This window comes from Pinus tabuliformis, chromosome 7 (genome assembly GCF_031772625.1).
Source record: "Pinus tabuliformis cultivar Carrire ecotype Pingquan chromosome 7, CPIR1, whole genome shotgun sequence".
Taxonomy (NCBI): Eukaryota; Viridiplantae; Streptophyta; class Pinopsida; order Pinales; family Pinaceae; genus Pinus; species Pinus tabuliformis.
The window spans coordinates 1,696,744,366-1,696,763,221 of NC_142293.1; the positions used below are offsets into that span (position 1 = coordinate 1,696,744,366).

The 18,856-nt window shown below is 37.2% G+C and overlaps 1 protein-coding gene across 1 annotated transcript in view; it reads left to right on the plus strand.

The window, feature by feature from the left end:
• LOC149255052 (TMV resistance protein N-like) overlaps positions 1 to 1,710 on the plus strand; it is a 95,553-nt gene extending 93,843 nt beyond the window's left edge. The window contains exons 3-5 of the mRNA XM_089454936.1: positions 89 to 556; positions 666 to 971; positions 1,075 to 1,710. Of these exons, the coding sequence (XP_089311062.1) occupies positions 89 to 556; positions 666 to 971; positions 1,075 to 1,710 (1,410 nt within the window). The remainder of the gene's footprint in view (positions 1 to 88; positions 557 to 665; positions 972 to 1,074) is intronic.
• The last annotated feature ends 17,146 nt before the right edge of the window (positions 1,711 to 18,856 follow it).

Here is an 18,856-nt window from a genome sequence, read left to right on the forward strand (position 1 = left end):
CAAAAATCGCAGAGACATCAGTCTACGAGCTAAGGGGCTGGATTTAGAGCACTCCAAAAAGCTCTTCTGCTGTCATGCCTTCAATCAGCCAAATCCTCTACCAGAATTCGCAGATCTGGTAGATGGCTTTTTGAGAGCCTGCCATGGCTTGCCATTGTCCCTGACAGTTTTTGGCGCGCTTCTTTTTGGTGAAGACAGATCTTACTGGCAAGACAAATTAAATCGACTAAACCACATATTACCTACTACCGAGATATATGAGCGACTTAAAATCAGTTATGACTCGCTCAGTTCAAAGGATCAAGAAATATTCTTAGATATTGCTTGCTTCTTCACTGGAAAAGACATAGATACTGTAATAAAAATCTGTGGTTCAGATGGGCAGCTTCTAAATCTAAAGAATAAGTGTCTCTTGGAATTTGATGGTGAAAATAAGGTAAAAATGCATGATCAAATCCGAGATATGGGAAGATATATTGCGGAGGAAGCGACTCCTCGACGTTTTTGGCATCAGACTCCCAACAACATCAATCATTTGTTGGAGCTATCCTCATGTGTAAGTTCTGTAATCATTCAAACTTTTGTTTAAAGATGAATACTTAAGTTTCTAACCTGTTTGCTGAGAATGAAAGAAAAACCTTTGTATAATTTTAATGAATGAACAGGGAAACATCGAAGTTCGCGGAATTATGATGGATTTCAATGAAGACAATACTCGCTTGAAGATGAGTGAGATGTCATGTGTTTTAGATAATTTCCGTTTTTGTGGCATTTTGAATTTGCAACTTGTCTCCGCTGAAGGTGATTATTTGGAACGGATACTGAGGAGGGCCCGAGCACCACAGATCCGGTGGATCCGCTGGTATAAGTGTACACACTATTCCCTACCTTCCTGTATTCCCATGGAGAATTTAAAAGTTTTGGAAGTGGAAGGAAATAAATTAAGAACATTGTGGGAACGTGAATCTCAGGTATGTTTTTTTTTTTTTTTTTTCTCCTTCAGCGTTCAACTTCATTTTCCAAGTGAAAATCATCATAGACGTTTTTGTGATAGTTGAAACACAAACACTGCAGGCGCCTCAACAGTTGCGAAAGCTGTGTATCTGCGCTCCGCTTTGTCGCTTTCCCAAGTCCTTAATGCAGGTGAAGAACTTGGTAGAGATTGACATAAGGCATGCAGCATTCAAAACTTTGCCGGAAGAACTATGTGATGTGCATTCCTTGGAACACTTAGTGTTAAGAAACTGTACAGAAATGATATCACTTCCTGATTCACTGGGAAATCTAGTAAATCTCCAGAAAATAGATTTGACAAATGCTTCCAGTTTGCAGATGCTTCCAAGTTCTTTTGGACTGTTGACTCAGTTGAGAAGTTTGTGCATAAACGATTGCCCGGGGTTGAAATGCTTGCCCGATTCCTTTGGACTGTTGACTCAGTTGGTAGTTTTGTGGATAAAGAATTGCCCGGGCTTGAAATGCTTGCCCGATTCCTATGGACGGTTGACTCAGTTGAGAGGTTTGTGGATAGATAATTGCCCGGGGTTGAAATGCTTGCCCGATTCCTTTGGACTGTTGACTCAGTTGATAGAGTTGGAGATATTTAGATGTGGGATAGAATACTTACCTCAAAAAATGATGAACAGTCTGGAACGGTTAGAGGTAGCAGAGTGTCCACTGCGCGAGCTTCCATTTAGAGTGTGCCTCAGTTGACCATCTTGGCCATATATAGATGTGGGATAGAATACTTACCTCAAAAAATGATGAACAATCTCATATTCTTATACGTAAGTGAGTGTCCACTGCGCGAGCTTCCATTTAGAAGGGTTGAAGGAGAAGCAGAAACAGAGTTGAATACATTGGACAAATGCGCGTTTCATGGAGCTATTTGCCCAAATCTTCAAGGTTTTTGCCCTAACCTTGAACATCTTGGGTTATATGATTGTAAGGAATTGAGGAAAATTGGAAGGCTCTGTGGTCTGCCAAAACTTAAAACTCTCAACCTTTATGGGTGTGAAAACATAGAGGAGATCTCGGGTGCTGAAGCCTTGATATCATTGGAAAAAATGATGAACAATCTCATCAATTTAGGTGTAAGTGAGTGTCCACTGCGCGAGCTTCCATTTAGAAGGGTTGAAGGAGAAACAGAAACAGAGTTGAATACATTGGACAAATGCGCGTTTCATGGAGCTATTTGCCCAAATCTTCAAGGTTTTTGCCCTAACCTTGAAAATCTTATCTTACATTATTGTAAGGAATTGAGGAAAATTGGAAGGCTCTGTGGTCTGCCAAAACTTAAATATTTCAGCCTTGGTGGGTGTGAAAACATAGAGGAGATCTCAGGTGCTGAAGCCTTGATATCATTGGAGGAATTGTATGTTAAAGGATGTGCAAAGATCGAGACAATAGAAGGGTTGGGGCAGCTTACAGATATTAAATCCGTAACTCTTTTTGATTGCCCTGAGATACGGGAGCTGCCAGGTGTGGAACATGGAAGGTGGAACTTTAGGCGGCGTAACTGTCCTAAACTGTCGTCTGATGTTTTAGATGTTCAGATTAGAGAAGGATAATCATCTTTGTGTATTGAGAAGTGTGTAAATTAAAGTAAAAAGTTTTTTTTTTATGAATTTGACAGTCCTTTGCTTTATAATCCCGAAAATTCTGGTTTCCACGATTAATTCGGAAGAATAGAATGTTTAAAAATATAGGGTCTTATGTTTGTTAATATAAGTAAAACACATAATATTTGTTTATGGCTTTAGGATACTCAATTATTTAATTTAAAAAGAATATTATATTAACCAGAGTTAGTTTTATATATATAAAAGATTAGTATAAGTAAAATAACATAATAAAATAGGTAATATTAATTATTATTATTATTAAATATTAATAATTACTAATAAACAATAAAATATTTAGAAATTACTAATAAATATTAAAATAATTTGTATAAACAATCACTTTAAAATGAAAAAGTTATAAATATTATTTAATATATATTATTAATATAAATGGTAACAATTAAACAATTTTATTGATAATATTTTAAATCCAAAATCATTTATATAACAACCATTTAATATGATGAGCAATGTATATTGTTGGTTGAATATATTCTCAACACATGGGTAGTAAGCCCTAGAGCAATGTTTTTTTTTTGTAAGCTGGGGCGGGACTCTCTGATTTACATGTCCATTATGTACCCCTCTACGAGGGAGGGGTAGCCCAAGATTTGAACCCAAGACTTCCGGTTCGGTGAGACTTCATTTCCACGGCCCTTGCCACTTGAGCTACCCCATGTGGACAGCCCTAGAGCAATGTTATTTTCATTCAAAGGATTATATTTATTATTAGATTTCATATTCATTTTTTTCATAAAATAATTCTATTATTTATGTTTACTGTTGTTTGATAACATAACCCTAGCTAGAAATAAAACCCTAATTTTCCCTACTATATCACAAAAAGCTAGACTTACCAAATGGGAAAAATAAAAGGATATGTTCATACAAATATGCTCTTGCAGCAGCTAAACTGAAATGTTTGTTGACCTTGACCTACTCATCATCCAACCTACTGATCATCCCACCAGAAATACCCTAGCTAGATTGAGATGATCGGAATCCCTAGACACAATCATTAGAGAGTAAATTTAAAGTGTCTTCAAATAACTATCACCACAGGCAAGAAACTTTTAGTAGAAGTTTTAGCTAAGGTAGAAATATAAGAAAATATCATAACTTACCACTTTTATTTAATTCATAAATCTTCATATGGATTAAATTTTCTTTTACATAGAATCCTGGGAAAGCAATAAAACTTGGGCCAAAGAGTACCACATAATGCATACTTCTAAGCCCCAAAAAACTTCTCAACATGACCCAAACAACTTTGATCTTGTAATAAACTAAGAAATCTAACCAAAAAAGCTAACAAAAGTAAAGAAGAAATATTACCCTCACCTAGTTGCCATGTCATCTCTTCAATACATTTCTCCAATTTGTTCTTTTCTTCCTTTAATGCCCTGGTTTCCCTAGTAGTCTACAAGAAGAGAATCTCTTAGTTAAAAGAAAAAATTCATTACCTTGAACTACTGTAGAAGCACGTGAAAGGAAATTGTCCCAAAGCATGACATTGTGTGGATGAATCGAGATAAACATAACCTTAATACCAAAATCAATTGACAATGCAACTTGTCTCTTCTTATCAGATAACAAGACACTAATATATACGATAAAAAATAAATATGTCTATGATAATAATTGAAGCATTTGCTCAAAAATGGCAATATTTATGTTTGAAAATTCAAAATAGGATGAATCTTCACATACAATTTTTTAAAGGAGATAAGATAGAAAAGGATGTGTTAAGAAGCTCAACATCTTAAGTTTCTTAAGCTCCTTTCTTGCAATCCTTGATCTCTAGACACACTGTAAATCAAGTGTTGCTTGCTTCTTCTTCTTATAAGATGCATGAGCTTTGTATGTACACCATTTAGCTTGAAAAATACATTAATCCTTTAGTTATCCAAATGTTAAGTCTGAGTGATAAAAGGAAAACAATCTCTCTAACATTTTGTAATCTCATCATTCCGCCAACTCTATCCTTGCCACATAGAACCTATTTTCAAAGCTAACAAGCAACAAAACATAAATTCAAAAAGTCAAGCTTTTGTCTCCTTCATTCGAATTGCCATAGACAACTTTCTCCATATATTAATATAGTTCGTATTGTGTTCTCAAGTAAAATGAATTGTATTTCAATTTTCAAAATAACAGCCATCAATTAACAATTGTTTGCATCTAATTACTACAGGAGAATGACATACCTGGATAATAATTTCACCTTTACTTTGTCTTCAAAATCAATATTCATTACGAGAAGTCATTGGTCAAAATCATGTCTGGACAATAATAACCGACAATCGATGTTTAAAATGGGTTCTCCTAGCTTGATGCCCACATAATTTCTTTTTGTATTTATATTGTAGCAACCTCCCTCTTCATGTCTTCATAAAGCTTAAGTGCAAGCTTGCCTACAAATGTTAATGAATGAGAAACAAATGAACTTATATTGATTCATGCAAAATTGATAATTGAAGATAGATAAAAATAGAATAAACAATAGACAAAGATATTGGCAAAAAGGAACAAGCAACCCATTTCAAACCATAGAAGCTCAAAGATCAAATGTTTTGAAATAGGCAAGAACAAAATACCTCTCCATAAATCTTGGAAATGAATTACATCATTGTGTACGAAAAAAAATTCTCTCTTAGCTAGATGTGTGTGAACTTGGTGTTAGATGAGTCTCGTTGCCTGTCTGAATATTTCAATTCTTTAAGCATCTAACTCACCCATCTGTCTAGCTCTTAGGAAAACCTTGTACAAACTTGATAACCTTGTCACATAGTTTTTTCATCATAGTTGCAACCAATTAAAAAGGTATAACAATAAAGGGTGAAGCCTAAAAATTTTATCATTTTTCAAACACAACATCGAACTTTATGAGAAGGAACTTCTTTAACTTGGAAGTACATGGCATGCAAAAATATACCCCTCCAAACTTCTAGGGAAAGAATGCCAAAAAAATTTAGGAAGTCATCAAATGCTCGTTTAGTGGTATATCCATCACAACTAATCCAAATTGTCTCCAGGACACCCTAGAATATGAAAATGCAGAGTTTATAGACAAGAAGATGTTGGTCATAAATATATCTTCCTTTAATGTATACTATGTATTTGAGCTTAAGCTGAAGCAAAAAGTGCCAAAATTTACTTACACCACAACGTAGTTGTTGTAAGGCATTGAAATTCTTAAAAACCCCTGTTTTGAGGGCACTATTTGGTTTTACACATCTGATATAGTGAGATCCCATTGTGTAATTCAAGTTTTCCATAAGTGTTTGTAATTGTTGCTAGAAAACCCATAGCCACAATTAAAACATATGTGATCATGTTAGGCCCCTATACTACTAGTGTAACCCCTTATTATTATTAGTACAACCCCCTTATTATATTTATGTACCCATGTAGTGCCCATATTGTTACTATTGTGCCCCATAGAAGCCCACTATTGTTATTATTGTGCCCTTACATTATTATTGTTATGTTGGCTCTGATTATATTATGACCCCTTAGACTCCTATATATAGAAAGGAGGTCTTTTCATTTGTATCATCCATTAATTGCTCATTTATGTAATGTAAAGGAGGTTGCCCCCTAGAAGAGGCTGAATTCTAAGGCGTTGATCTATCTTTTCTATCTTTTTCTTGAGCTGGTTTCATAACATTTGGTATCAGAGCTTTGGATTCTAGGGTTTCGCTGCTCCCAACAGGTCATCGTGGCATTTTCGATATAACTTTTTTTATGCGATGTTTCAGAAGCTAAAAAACAAACCCATTTGAGAAGACATTGCACGGAATCTTGGGTCTGAATTTCAGAACGTTTCACACTATATTTGCGGACATATGATCTGAGGAAGTTGGTCTTCTTGTAGACTCCTGAATTACATTCCAAACAGGTGACCTGGGGAAAATAATCATAACTTTCTCTCTGAGCATCGGATTGAAATTTCGTAAGAAGGTACAGAAAGATGATGGACTGTAGTTTCTTGCATATGTTTTTTCAGAGCCAAAGGTTGAAACAGTGATACGTGGCATGTCGTACAAGGTTTCCCTACTGAACTAGTCTATAATCAGGTCACTGTGGGAGATTTGGCATAACTCTTCATTGGAGAATCCAATTGGGGTCATACTAGAGGCATTGAAAAGAGAACACATAGGGCTACCATAGGTCACAATTCCAGAACTTAAAGATCCGAAATTACAGAGTTACAATCGCTTCAAAATTGAGCTCCTAAAATTAAGAAAAAGCAAGATGAGGAAGTTTGATGGCAAGGATCCGGTAAATTGGATACTTCAGATGGAGCAATATTTTGATCTACATGGTGTACCATTGCTACAAAAGGTATGTATTGCATCTTCATATTTAGAACTGGATCAATTTTTATGGTATGAAGGGTTTTGTTCTTGTAAACAACTTGTTACGTGGTCAATTTTCACGGAGGAAATGATAGCACATTATGAGGATACAAAGAGCAACACCTTCTTTAGAGCAACACCACAAGAATTCGAAAGAGTAAAAAGGATTTGTGACATAGTGGAAAGAAAAATTATGGAAACCAGGAAGCGTACCCCTCACAACTATAAAGATGGAAGCATTGTTTCTCCTAGCCTTCCACAACCTACAAGGGTTACACCACAACAATTGAAAGAAAAAAGAGAAAAAGGGCTTTGTTACAATTGTGATAGAAAATGCACTAAAGGTCATAAGTGTGCTGAGAAGAAATTATTTTACATAGAATATGAAGAAGAGGAAGAAAAGGATCAAGAAACATCAAAAGAAGAGGATGTACGCTAGGACCCCACCCCAGAGAAAGAAGAAATGAATCAGACCATATGTTGTAAAGCATTGGAAAGAATTGCCACTCCTCAAACTCTCAAGATAGAAGGACATATCAAGAAGAAAAAGGTGCAAGAAGTGAAAGATCACAGTGAGAAAGAAGAAATGAATCCAACCATATCTTGTAATTCATTGGTCGAAATTACCACTCCTCAAACTATCAAGATAGAAGGACATATCAAGAAGAAAAATGTTCAAGAAGTGAAAGATCACATCGAGCATCAAGAAATGAATCCGACCATATCTTGTAAAGGATTGGAAGAAATTACCACTCCTTAAACTCTAGAGATAGAAGGACATATCAAGAGGAAAAAGGTTCAAGCAGTGAAAGATCACATTGAGCATCAACAACAAGTTCTCCAACTTTTAAAGGATAACGCCACTTTGGTGCAAAATCAAACGAAACAACAGGTAAATCAACATCGTAGTGAAAAATGTTTTGATGTAGGTGATTGGGTATTTTTACTGCTACATCTCAAGCAAACTATTTATGAGAAAGAAATGCTGGCAATACTACATGCACTTAAAAAATGGCGACCTTACCGAATGGGAAGACTCTTCAAGGATGAGGATGTGGAAGCATTGTTTTGTGCTATTTCTATTATCCAACTAGATTGGATAAACGAAGCAAGGGATGAATGGAAGAACGATGAAGAAGTATGGCCACTTATTCAAAAGTTGCAAAAGATCCCAATTCAAACAATATTGCCAGAAATTGAAGAGGAAGGAAAAATCATATTGGAACATGGAGTGCAGTCACAGAAACAAGAACCCGACAGCTACGAAATCAATCAATTTCAGATATCTCATCAAGTGGAAGAACTTACCTGCTGAAGATTCCACATCGGAGGACAAGAATTTTATACAGAAGCATCAAGAACTACTCAAGCATTGAGGACAACACTTTTTGAAGGAGGGGGGCATGTTAGGCCCCTATACTACTAGTGTAACCCCTTATTATTATTAGTACAACCCCCTTATTATATTGATGTACCCATGTAGTGCCCATATTGTTACTATTGCGCCCCATAGAAGCCCACTATTGTTATTATTGTGCCCCTACATTATTATTGTTATGTCGGCTCTGATTATATTATGACCCCTTAGACTCCTATATATAGAAAGGAGGTCTTTTCATTTGTATCATCCAAGAATTGCTCATTTATGTAATGTAAAGGAGGTCGCGCCCTCGAAAAGGCTGAATTCTAAGGCGTTGATCTATCTTTTATATCTTTTTCTTGAGCTAGTTTTATAACAGATCACAAACAAAATTCTAACAAAGGGATACAAAATGTTAATTTTAGCAAAGGAGTATATTTTATAAAATACATCGCTATGGCCTTTGCAAGTTGAAAGATCGTAACCTATAAAATGCATGACAAATACATAGATCTAACAAACATGCAAGGGAACCTATGAACAAAACCAAAATCAAACAAAAATTCATAATAGGAACAATTGTTTCTTGTGGTTTTCCTCCAAGTCTTGTCTCAAGAATCCTCAGTTAGACAACCCTTTCACAAAAACTCAAGAAAAAGATTTTTGGCCTCCTCAACTCTCCCTTCATTGCCAAACCCCTCTATTAATACATCATATGTCACAACATCAACCTTTTTACCTCTTTCCACCATAGCTTGGACGAGCTTTTGAGCTTCCTCCAATTTCTCCTTTTTGCATAAAACCCCAAACCATTTATTATAAGCAATAAAATTTGGTTTAAAGCCAACTTCAATCATTCTGCCAAAGATATTCAAGGCTTCTTCTAGTTTCCCAATTTTGAAAATTCTCTATAATTTGTATGAGGAGAAGAGTTGGGGAAAATCTTACATTCTTCGAGTAACTGCTCAATCTACTTTTCAGTTTTTGCACTCCCGACAAAAATAGCCTTAAAAGGAAGTTAGTTGTGTAGATCATGGAATAAAATAGAATGATGAAATGCCCACATGGGTAGTGTTGTCGCCTAAGATGTACACCTAAGTTCGGGAAAAATTTTCAACCCCACTAGCTATATTCTGTAAGGCACAATGCTCAGATAAGGGGTTTTCATCTATTCCCAACTCTCTTTGTTTAAGCTCTCTCCTAAGCAAGCTAAGGGGGCTGGTCCCTAAGGATGGTTATTAAAGGAAAGCTTGTTGAAGACAACAAATTCTAGGAGATACAAGGTAAGGAAATTACCATCAATATAACTTGAATTAATGTTTAATTAACAAGTATGATGATTAATGAGCAATGCAGATATCAAATTATAGTTTCAATTAAATCAATGTGGCATTCAATAATATAAAATGTAAGAGACCAGTGCCTTATAAACGATGCTCAAATAGAGATACAATACTTGCAAAATAAGAAATTGAAACTTCAAGTTACATGATACGCAATGTTGCAAGACTAGGTTAGTACAAGATGATAACATAATATTGGAATATGAGCAACATGATAGAACTTGCAAGATGCTAATAAAGACAGAACAATATCAAAGGACAATGGGCAAGTAACATAATGAAATAAGTAAAATGAGATGCTCACAAATAAAAAAATGCAATATGAAGCAATGTTAGATGAATGAATGCAAGATTAAACTATGTGTGATTCAAATGATCTCGGTTGATTTTAATTTATATGCCTAATCTATGGTGAAGTTTCCCCTCAATTTCTCAAAATTTAGTAAGGATTGATGTAAACTAAAAAAAGGATAGGCCAAGGAGGTGCTTATTCCATCATTAATGATGTCCACCTAGCCTCCTTGAGAACCCACATGCCTTTGTTCCTACAAGGGCTCATCCACAAGATAAATATGAGGTCACGTGTTTGAACCTTTTCTCCAAACTCAAATTTATCAAATCGAATGAAAGTTAGGGAAGTTGGTCCTAAAATTTCTATCAACGAAGCTTATGCTTGGAGGTAAATTTTAAATATGCAAACCTAGATCTAATATGCAAATGAGATTCAAATGGAGTGCAATGCTTCAATGAGATACAATTAGAACAAGTTGCTTCAAAGAGAGAAATACCAATCCTCTTATGATAGGATTATGATAAACACTTAAAGCACAAAATCACAAAGAGATTAGCTTACAACAATGATTCAATGAAGCAATAAATATTACTCAATGAAACAAATCGTTATGGAAATAAAACAAGTGCCTTAATAGAAAATTCTCTTAATGTGAAACTAAATTATTGATTAGAATATAATGTCACTTCCCTTATAATATGCCTTTAAGAATGTTTAAGAGAAAATATGAATTTAAGAGCAGAAGTAGTTATTTAAGTGATGGAAGATGAAATTGATAATTAGTGAATTAAAAAATATACTAATTTAACCTAAAACACAAGTGAGATAAAGACAAGAATTACTGAAATTTAAATTCGATCAAGTAGAAATTAGATCAAATAATTAGCAATGAAGTTTAGGTCTACAATAGCCAAGTGAAACAATTCAAGAGATTAGACTAAAATGCAATGAACATGAAAATGAAACTAATCTAATGAGAGCAAGAGAGCAAGAGAAGAAGTTAGATATTAGATCTAAAGATCAAGATGAAAACTAATCTAAGAACATAGTCACCACCACAAGAAATCCTCCCTTTTAAATAAGGAGGTGGGATACCATGGGAGAGAGAGACCCCAAGCTCTCTCTAAGAAAAATATGATTTTATTAAAATTACAAAGAGAACCCTTTAGATAAAAGAAAGGGTTTTAAACCTCAAGGAGGGCTTACAAAATAGAATTTAAATACCCCTTCCTCAAAGTGTAAATGAGAGAAATTTAAAATGATTTTACAAATTTTGAAATAAGAAAAATTTCTAAAAAAAAGAATCGACTTTCCCCAAGGTAAAATCAGCTCAAAATATTTGACATCAGAGCTCAAGGAAAATACGCAAGGGATTAGAAACTCCAAAATTAAATTATAGAGTTAAATATATAATTCCTCCAAATTGAAATTGGGTATTCGCTCAAATTATGGAATTTCTTGCGGCTTCCACAAAATTAATTGTCACATAGGCTCAAGATATGAAGACAACTTCCAAAAGAAATCAGTCTGAAACTTCCAAGCCTCAAGTGATGGATTTTGTACTTGCGGCCAAGAGATATAAGCTTTAAGATGTAAACCCCTCAAAATTTTTAAATCTCAAATTGCTTGTAGCTATTTAAAAGTTGATTCAAATATTAATTCAAGAAGAGAGAACAACCCCAGCACCACCACTAAAACTACCTGGACCCTACACCGTGGAGCAAAAATCACAGATACCAGCCTTGAGAGTCTATCTGCCTGAGGTAAATGAGCTTTATGCAGAATTCTATACTAAAGCTGTCATATGTAGATTCAAGGGTTTTTGGCCTAAATCAAATGATTTACACCAATGGATCTTCTCCACATGGACAACGAATTGTGATATTCATCTATGTTCCAAGGGGTTTTTTATTGTCAATTTCGAAACAATCAAGGATAAGGAATATGCCCTCAATGAGGGACCATGGTTCTGGGGCAACACGGGAATTTTCATGATCCCTTGGTTCCCAGGTTTTGATTCCACCACTATGGTGGTTTCTAAAATTCCTGTTTGGGTCAGGATACACAACCTCCCACTACATTTCTGGTATCACAAAGTATTAGAAAGACTGGGGAATTTGTTGGGCAAATTTCTCAAGATAGATGCGGATAGAGTCTCAAGAGGTATATTCACCTTCGCCAAAATTTGTGTTGAAGTAGATCTTAGTCAGGGATTACCTGATAGAATTATTCTGATCCATAACAATATACAATAGACACAACCATTAGATTATGAAAATATGACATTTCGTTGGTATGGTTGTCAACAAACAGATCACCTTCACAGTGCCTGCCCACAAACTAAAAAAGACACTAGACGAAACAATAAACAATCACAAAAACCAAAATGTTGTCAATACACAGAACCTCAAGTTGCAACAGTAGAAGAAGTTGAGACAACAGAGAACAACACAGACAATAATGTGCAGACTATATAGATCAATCCACATAAGGATAACATCGAGCATAACTCTGCATTAACACATCGTCCCAACAACCCTACGCAGAATAACGAGAAGCAAACAATAGGGAAATAAGTTAGTGGCAAAAAAAGAATCCATTGTAGGTTTTAACCCTGTACAAAAAATTACCTGCATACGAATTCTTAAACAAAGAAAATAAACAATGCGAGAGCATAACACATAAAACACATATGCATAGAGATTTTCCCCTGGATCCCAAAACCGGGACTACCAGCTTGATTTTTCATTATGTTCCTTTCAATGTTACAATACATATTTATACATGCCAAAGCATCCAATACCATGGACCGAAAAACCATCACGTCCAAAACCATGGACCGAAAACCATAGGTAGGTTCGCCCAACCTAATATAGGGTCTAAAAAATTTTTTCCCAGGGCGCTGCCTCGGACCCCGTAGAGGGGGGCTACCCGCCCCCCTCAAACCCCCCGAACAGGGGGGGCTTCCGCCCCCGCTGTGCAGTCAACGCAACAAAGGGGGGGCTCCGCCCCCCCTCTAACCCCCTGGTTCACTACGTAGGTTAGTCGTGGAAAGAATATAACACAACCCAACAATCTCCCACTTGTTGTTTTCTTTCCATAGGGGGCCACCGAAGAGCTTAGTCATTTTTTCACCCCTGAGATGCCCATTGCTTCTCTACACCAAGAGAACTTCTCAGAGCTCACAGATTTTGTCAATGCATCTGCAGTATTCTTCAAAGTGTCCACCTTTACCAGCAACACCTTTTTGTCTTCTATCATATCCCTCACAAAGTTATACTGAACATCAATGTGCTTTGTCTTTGAATGATAAACAGGGTTCTTTGCCAAGAAAATTGCACTTTGGCTGTCACAGTCTATTCTTATAGCTCCCTGTACTAACCCCATACTTGAACACAATCTCTGCAACCAAACTGCTTCCTTGCTTTCATGAGTGGCTGCCATGTATTCTGCCTTTGTAGTTGATAGTGCCACTACAGATTGTTTCTTACTCATCCAACTGACTGCACCTCCAAATAGGTTAAACACATACCCACTTGTAGATCTTCTCTGATCCAGATCTCCAGCCCAGTCTGCATCAACAAAGCCATGAATATCCAACACTCTGTCCAATCCTGGTCTTCCTTGGTAGCACAAACCATAATCACTAGTGCCACGCAAATACCTGAAAACCCGCTTCAATGCTGTTCAGTGCTCCTTCCCAGGTTTTGACATAAACCTGCTCAATACTCCCACTGCATGTGCAATGTCTGGTCTAGTACAGACCATTGCATACATCAGGCTACCAACTGCACTTGCATATCGAACACGGGACATGTCCTCTTCCGCTTCTTGTGTCTTGGGACACTGTTCAACAGATAACCTCACACCTACAGGAATAGGAACCTTCACCGATTTACTATCCTGCATATTAAACCTCTGCAGTATTGTCTCGACATACTTCCTCTAGTTTAACCAGAGCTTCCTCTTTGCCCGATCTCTTTTAATTTCCATGCCCAAAATATAGTTTGCAGCACCAAGATCTTTCATGTCGAATTTGGACAATTGGGTCTTCAAATCCTGGATAATTTCTTTGTCATTTCCAACCAACAACATATCATCCACATACAAGACTAGATAAATAACACGGTCACCAATTAATTTAAAATACACACAATGATCTGCTTTGCTTCTGGTGAAGCCAAGTCCCCGTATAAATGTATCAAATTTCTGATACCACATCCTTGGTGACTGTTTTAACCCATACAAAGACTTCTTTAACTTGCATACCAGTTCTTTCTTACCCTTCACCACAAAGCCTTCAGGTTGCTTCATGTAGATTTCCTTTTCCAAATCCCCGTGAAGAAATGTTGTCTTCACATCCATCTATTCTACCTCAAAATCAAAAGCAACAGCAACAGATAAAAGTAATCTAATAGAAGTTACCTTGGCAACAAGAGAAAAAATATCACCAAAATCAATTCCTGGCACCTGGGAATAACCTTTTTCTACCAACCGAGCTTTGTATTTCTCCACCTTTCCTTCTGCATTTGTCTTCTTCTTGAACACCCATTTGCTGCCAATGGGTTTCCTTCCAGCCGGCAACTCCACCAGATCCCAAGCCTCATTTTTGTGCAAAGATGCCATTTCATCAACCATGGCCTCTTTCCAGAGTTTTCCATCCTCTGAATCCACTGCTTCCTTCATTGTTCTGGGATCATCATCAATAACAGACAAAGCAAAATTTGAAAAGAAAGCAGATGGACTATACCTTTCTGGCTGCCTTCTTTCTCGAACTGATCTTCTCACAGCCGGAGTTTGTGGCTCTTCATCTTCTGATTCCTCCTCTGCTATAGAGTCTGATTCTTCCTCTTTTAGTTCAAACTCTATCTTCACATGTTCCTTTGGTTGGACTTCATGTTTAATAACATCTTTCACCACTCTGAACACCACATCTTGATTGTACACAACCTTCTGTGTCACTGGGTTCCAAAGCTTATAACCCTTTAAACCATCTTCATACCCAATAAAGATGCACTTTTCAGATTTACTATCCAACTTGGTTCGTTTCTCCTTTAGAACATGTACATATGCATCACATCCAAAGACCCTCAGATGTGAAAGAGAGGGTTTCTTACCAGTCAATACTTCTTGTGGAGTCTTATCCTCCAACGCTGATGAAGGTGACCTGTTGACCAGGTAACATGCAGTATCCACCGCCTCTGCCCAGAATTCCTGTCCTAACCCGGAACCACTGAGCATGCTTCTTGCCCTTTCCATCAACGTCTTGTTCATTCTTTCTGTGACTCCATTTTGCTGAGGTGTATATGGAGTAGTCTTCTGCCGTGCTATACCACGCTTCTTACAGAATTCTTCAAATTCCTTGCTACCAAAATCTCCACCATTATATGTCCTCAGCACCTTTATCTTCTTCTTTGTCTGATTTTCCACCAAAGCCTTAAATCCTTTAAACTTGTCAAAGACTTCAGATTTCTTCTTAAGGAAATATATCCATGTATTCCTTGAGAAGTCATCTATAAATGATACATAGTACACAGGCTTACCCAGTGCTGGAACCTTCACAGGTCCAAACACATCACTGTGCACAAGCTCTAATATATGTTTCGTCCTCTTACCACCAGAGGGGAAACACACCCGATTCTGCTTCCCATATACACAATTTTCACAGAAATAAAAATCCAGAGAGCTATTATTCATACCTTCTACCATACCTTTACCATGAAGTTTTCGAAGGCCCTTCTCTCCAATATGTCCAAGCCTTTGATGCCACAGCATGGTCTTCTCTCCAGAGACCACTAGATTTTCTGCTCCATTTTCAGGAACCATAGAACTATTGCACCCATCAACAACAGTGCTACCTTGCAGCTTGTATAGAGTTCCAATCCGAACTCCCCACATCAATATCAGTGCTCCTCGAACCATCTTGCAAGTATCTTTCTCGAACACTGTCTTTACACCTGCATCATCCAACTTGCTTACAGAAATCAAATTTCTTGCCAATGCAGGAATATACAGAACACCCGGAAGTGTTCTAACCTTTCCACCTTGCAACTTCAACTTTACTTTTCCGCGACCAATGATTCTAGCCTTCCTATCATCTCCTAAGAAGACATCACCACCATCGTATTTCTCATACTCGCATAACCACTCTCTATGGGGAGTGAAGTGAAAGGATGCACCTGAGTCAATCAACCATGCATCATGATCTACATGTGTACTTGAAGAAGCCAAGTACACATCCCCACCTTCATCTGAGGTGGTTTTTGCCTCTGCAGAAGGAGCATCATCAGATCCCTTTCCTTTATCAGGAGCTTTAGATTTACAATCCCTTCTGAAGTGCCCTTCCTTTCCGCATTTCTAGCACACCACCTTTGTAGGTTTTCCTGGAGATTTAGATCTCCCTCTAGATTTAGATCTCCCACACGATGACCTATTTTTGTTTCTGTTCAGGGACCGTCCTCGTACAGACAAGGCATCACCATTCTGGCTCTCCCTATTTTTCCATCTCATCTCCTTCGTCAGCAAGGCTGAGACTATTTCATCAAACTGCAAAGTAATTGCATTGCTACCTATTGCAATAACCAGACTATCCCACGAATCTGGTAGAGAACACAAAAAACTGATGCACTTATCTTCATCTGAAATTTTAATCTCAACAGATGATAACTGACTTACCCCAGTATTAAACGCATTCAGATGCTCTGTCACCGAGTCTCCATCTTTCATCCTCAGGTTATACAGCTTTTTCCGCAGGAACAGTTTATTCACCAGAGACTTAGATTGGTACAAAGTCCCTAACTTGTCCCACAAAGCCTTCGCCGTAGCTTCCCCTGATACATTCAGCAATACTGAATCTGAGGCACACAATCGTATTGTGCTCTTTGCCTTCCAATCCAACTTCTTCCATTCTTCATCGGTCACTCCCATTGGTTTAGTACCCGGATCTACTGCGATCCACTGATCTTTATCCACCAACAAATCCTCCATCTTGAGTTTGCACAACTCAAAACTCTGACCATTGAACTTCTCAATCTCTATCCTTCCACTGCTCGCCATCTTCTTTCACCACCAGAATCGATCTCGCAGATCTCCCACTGAACAGGGTCTACCACAGGCCCAAGCAAAAAACCCCTCAGCAACAAAGGCATCCCCTTGAAGCCAAAACAACTATGATACCAAATGTAGGTTTTAACCCTGTACAGAAAATTACCTACATACGAATTCTTAAACAAAGAAAATAAACAATGCGAGAGCATAACACATAAAACACATATGCACAGAGATTTTCCCCTGAATCCCAAAACCGGGACTACCAGCTTGATTTTTCATTATATTCCTTTCAATGTTACAATACACATTTATACATGCCGAAGCATCCAATACCATGGACCGAAAAACCATCGCGTCCAAAACCATGGACCGAAAAACCATCGCGTCCAAAACCATGGACCGAAAAACCATCGCGTCCAAAACCATGGACCCAAAACCATAGGTAGGTTCGCCCAACCTAATATAGGGTCCAAATTATTTTTTTCCCGGGCCGCTGCCCCGGACCCCATAGAGGGGGGCTACCCGCCCCCCTCAAACCCCCCCGTTGCGCAGTCGGCGCAACGAAGGGGGGGCTCTGCCCCCCTCAAACTCCTCGGACAGGCGGGGCTACCGCCCCCCTGTGACCCCCCCGCTGCGCAGTCGGTGCAACGAAGGGGGGGCTCCGCCCCCCCTCTAACTCCCCAGTTCACTATGTAGGTTTTTCGTGGAAAGAATATAACACAACCCAACATCCATGGTTCAGAGGGATTAGATTCTAATAAAGAATATTTAACTAATACTAATGAGAATCAAATGTCTATTGTAAATTCCACTTCCAACACTGGTGGTTGGCGAAAAGTGCAAAAGAAGAAAGGTAAGAAATAATAGATTAGTTTTTTATGGATTCTAAGAAATCGGAACCTATTATTGCTGCATATGCTCATTAGCATCTACAACATGTAATTTTTCTCTTTTTGAATAAAATTATGATTTTTCCAGGGGGAAAAAAGAAGAAGGGAAAACAACCTCTCAAATTGAATCGATTTCCCCAAAAAAAATGATATGCTAGGAAGAGGAAGAAGACTCCCAAAAAATAATTTCTTTAGCTAGAAACCCTAGTTGTCTAATTATTTAAGAGGAAAATCTACAAGAAAATTTTATAAGGGTTGTGATCAACGAATAGAGGTTTGGAGGTATTTCAAAAAGGTAATTCAATTTATCCATTAGCCTCCAAAATGACCCCTTTAAAATAGCTTTGAAATATTTAGATCCACAAGTCTCCTTAAATATCTGTGTAGATCACTAGAGAGAAGCTTAGATATGCAACATAAGAATTAGGTGTGTACAAAAAAAATGAGCTTTATACACAATAAGGGTTAGTAAAAGTTCACAAATTAATTTACCCAAAGAGTGTGAGTACAACTCTGCTCTTGGGTATTAAAATAAAAGCTTTAAATAGTCAGATTTGTTCAGTAATAACACAATAGTTGAGACAAATAGATGAGACAAATATTTTTTTCACAAGAAATGGCCAAGAAACCATTGCAAAATTTGTTAGATAAGTCTTTGATAGCAACCAAAGTAGGCTCTTCACTTCTATGTCTTGAAGTTGGTTAGTCCAACCAAAGACATCCCCTAATGCCCAAGATCTGAATAATAGAATGATCTCTACACACTTGAGATAAAATTGTTAGATAACAAGGAATTAGATAACACAATGAAACAAAATATCTAGAGATACATACTAGATAAATTAATTTAAAAAATGCTTCTCTAAACTCAAAGACTAATGCAAGATACCTGTCCAAATAGTAAATCCATAATCTGGCTAGTGAAATAGCAATAATTTA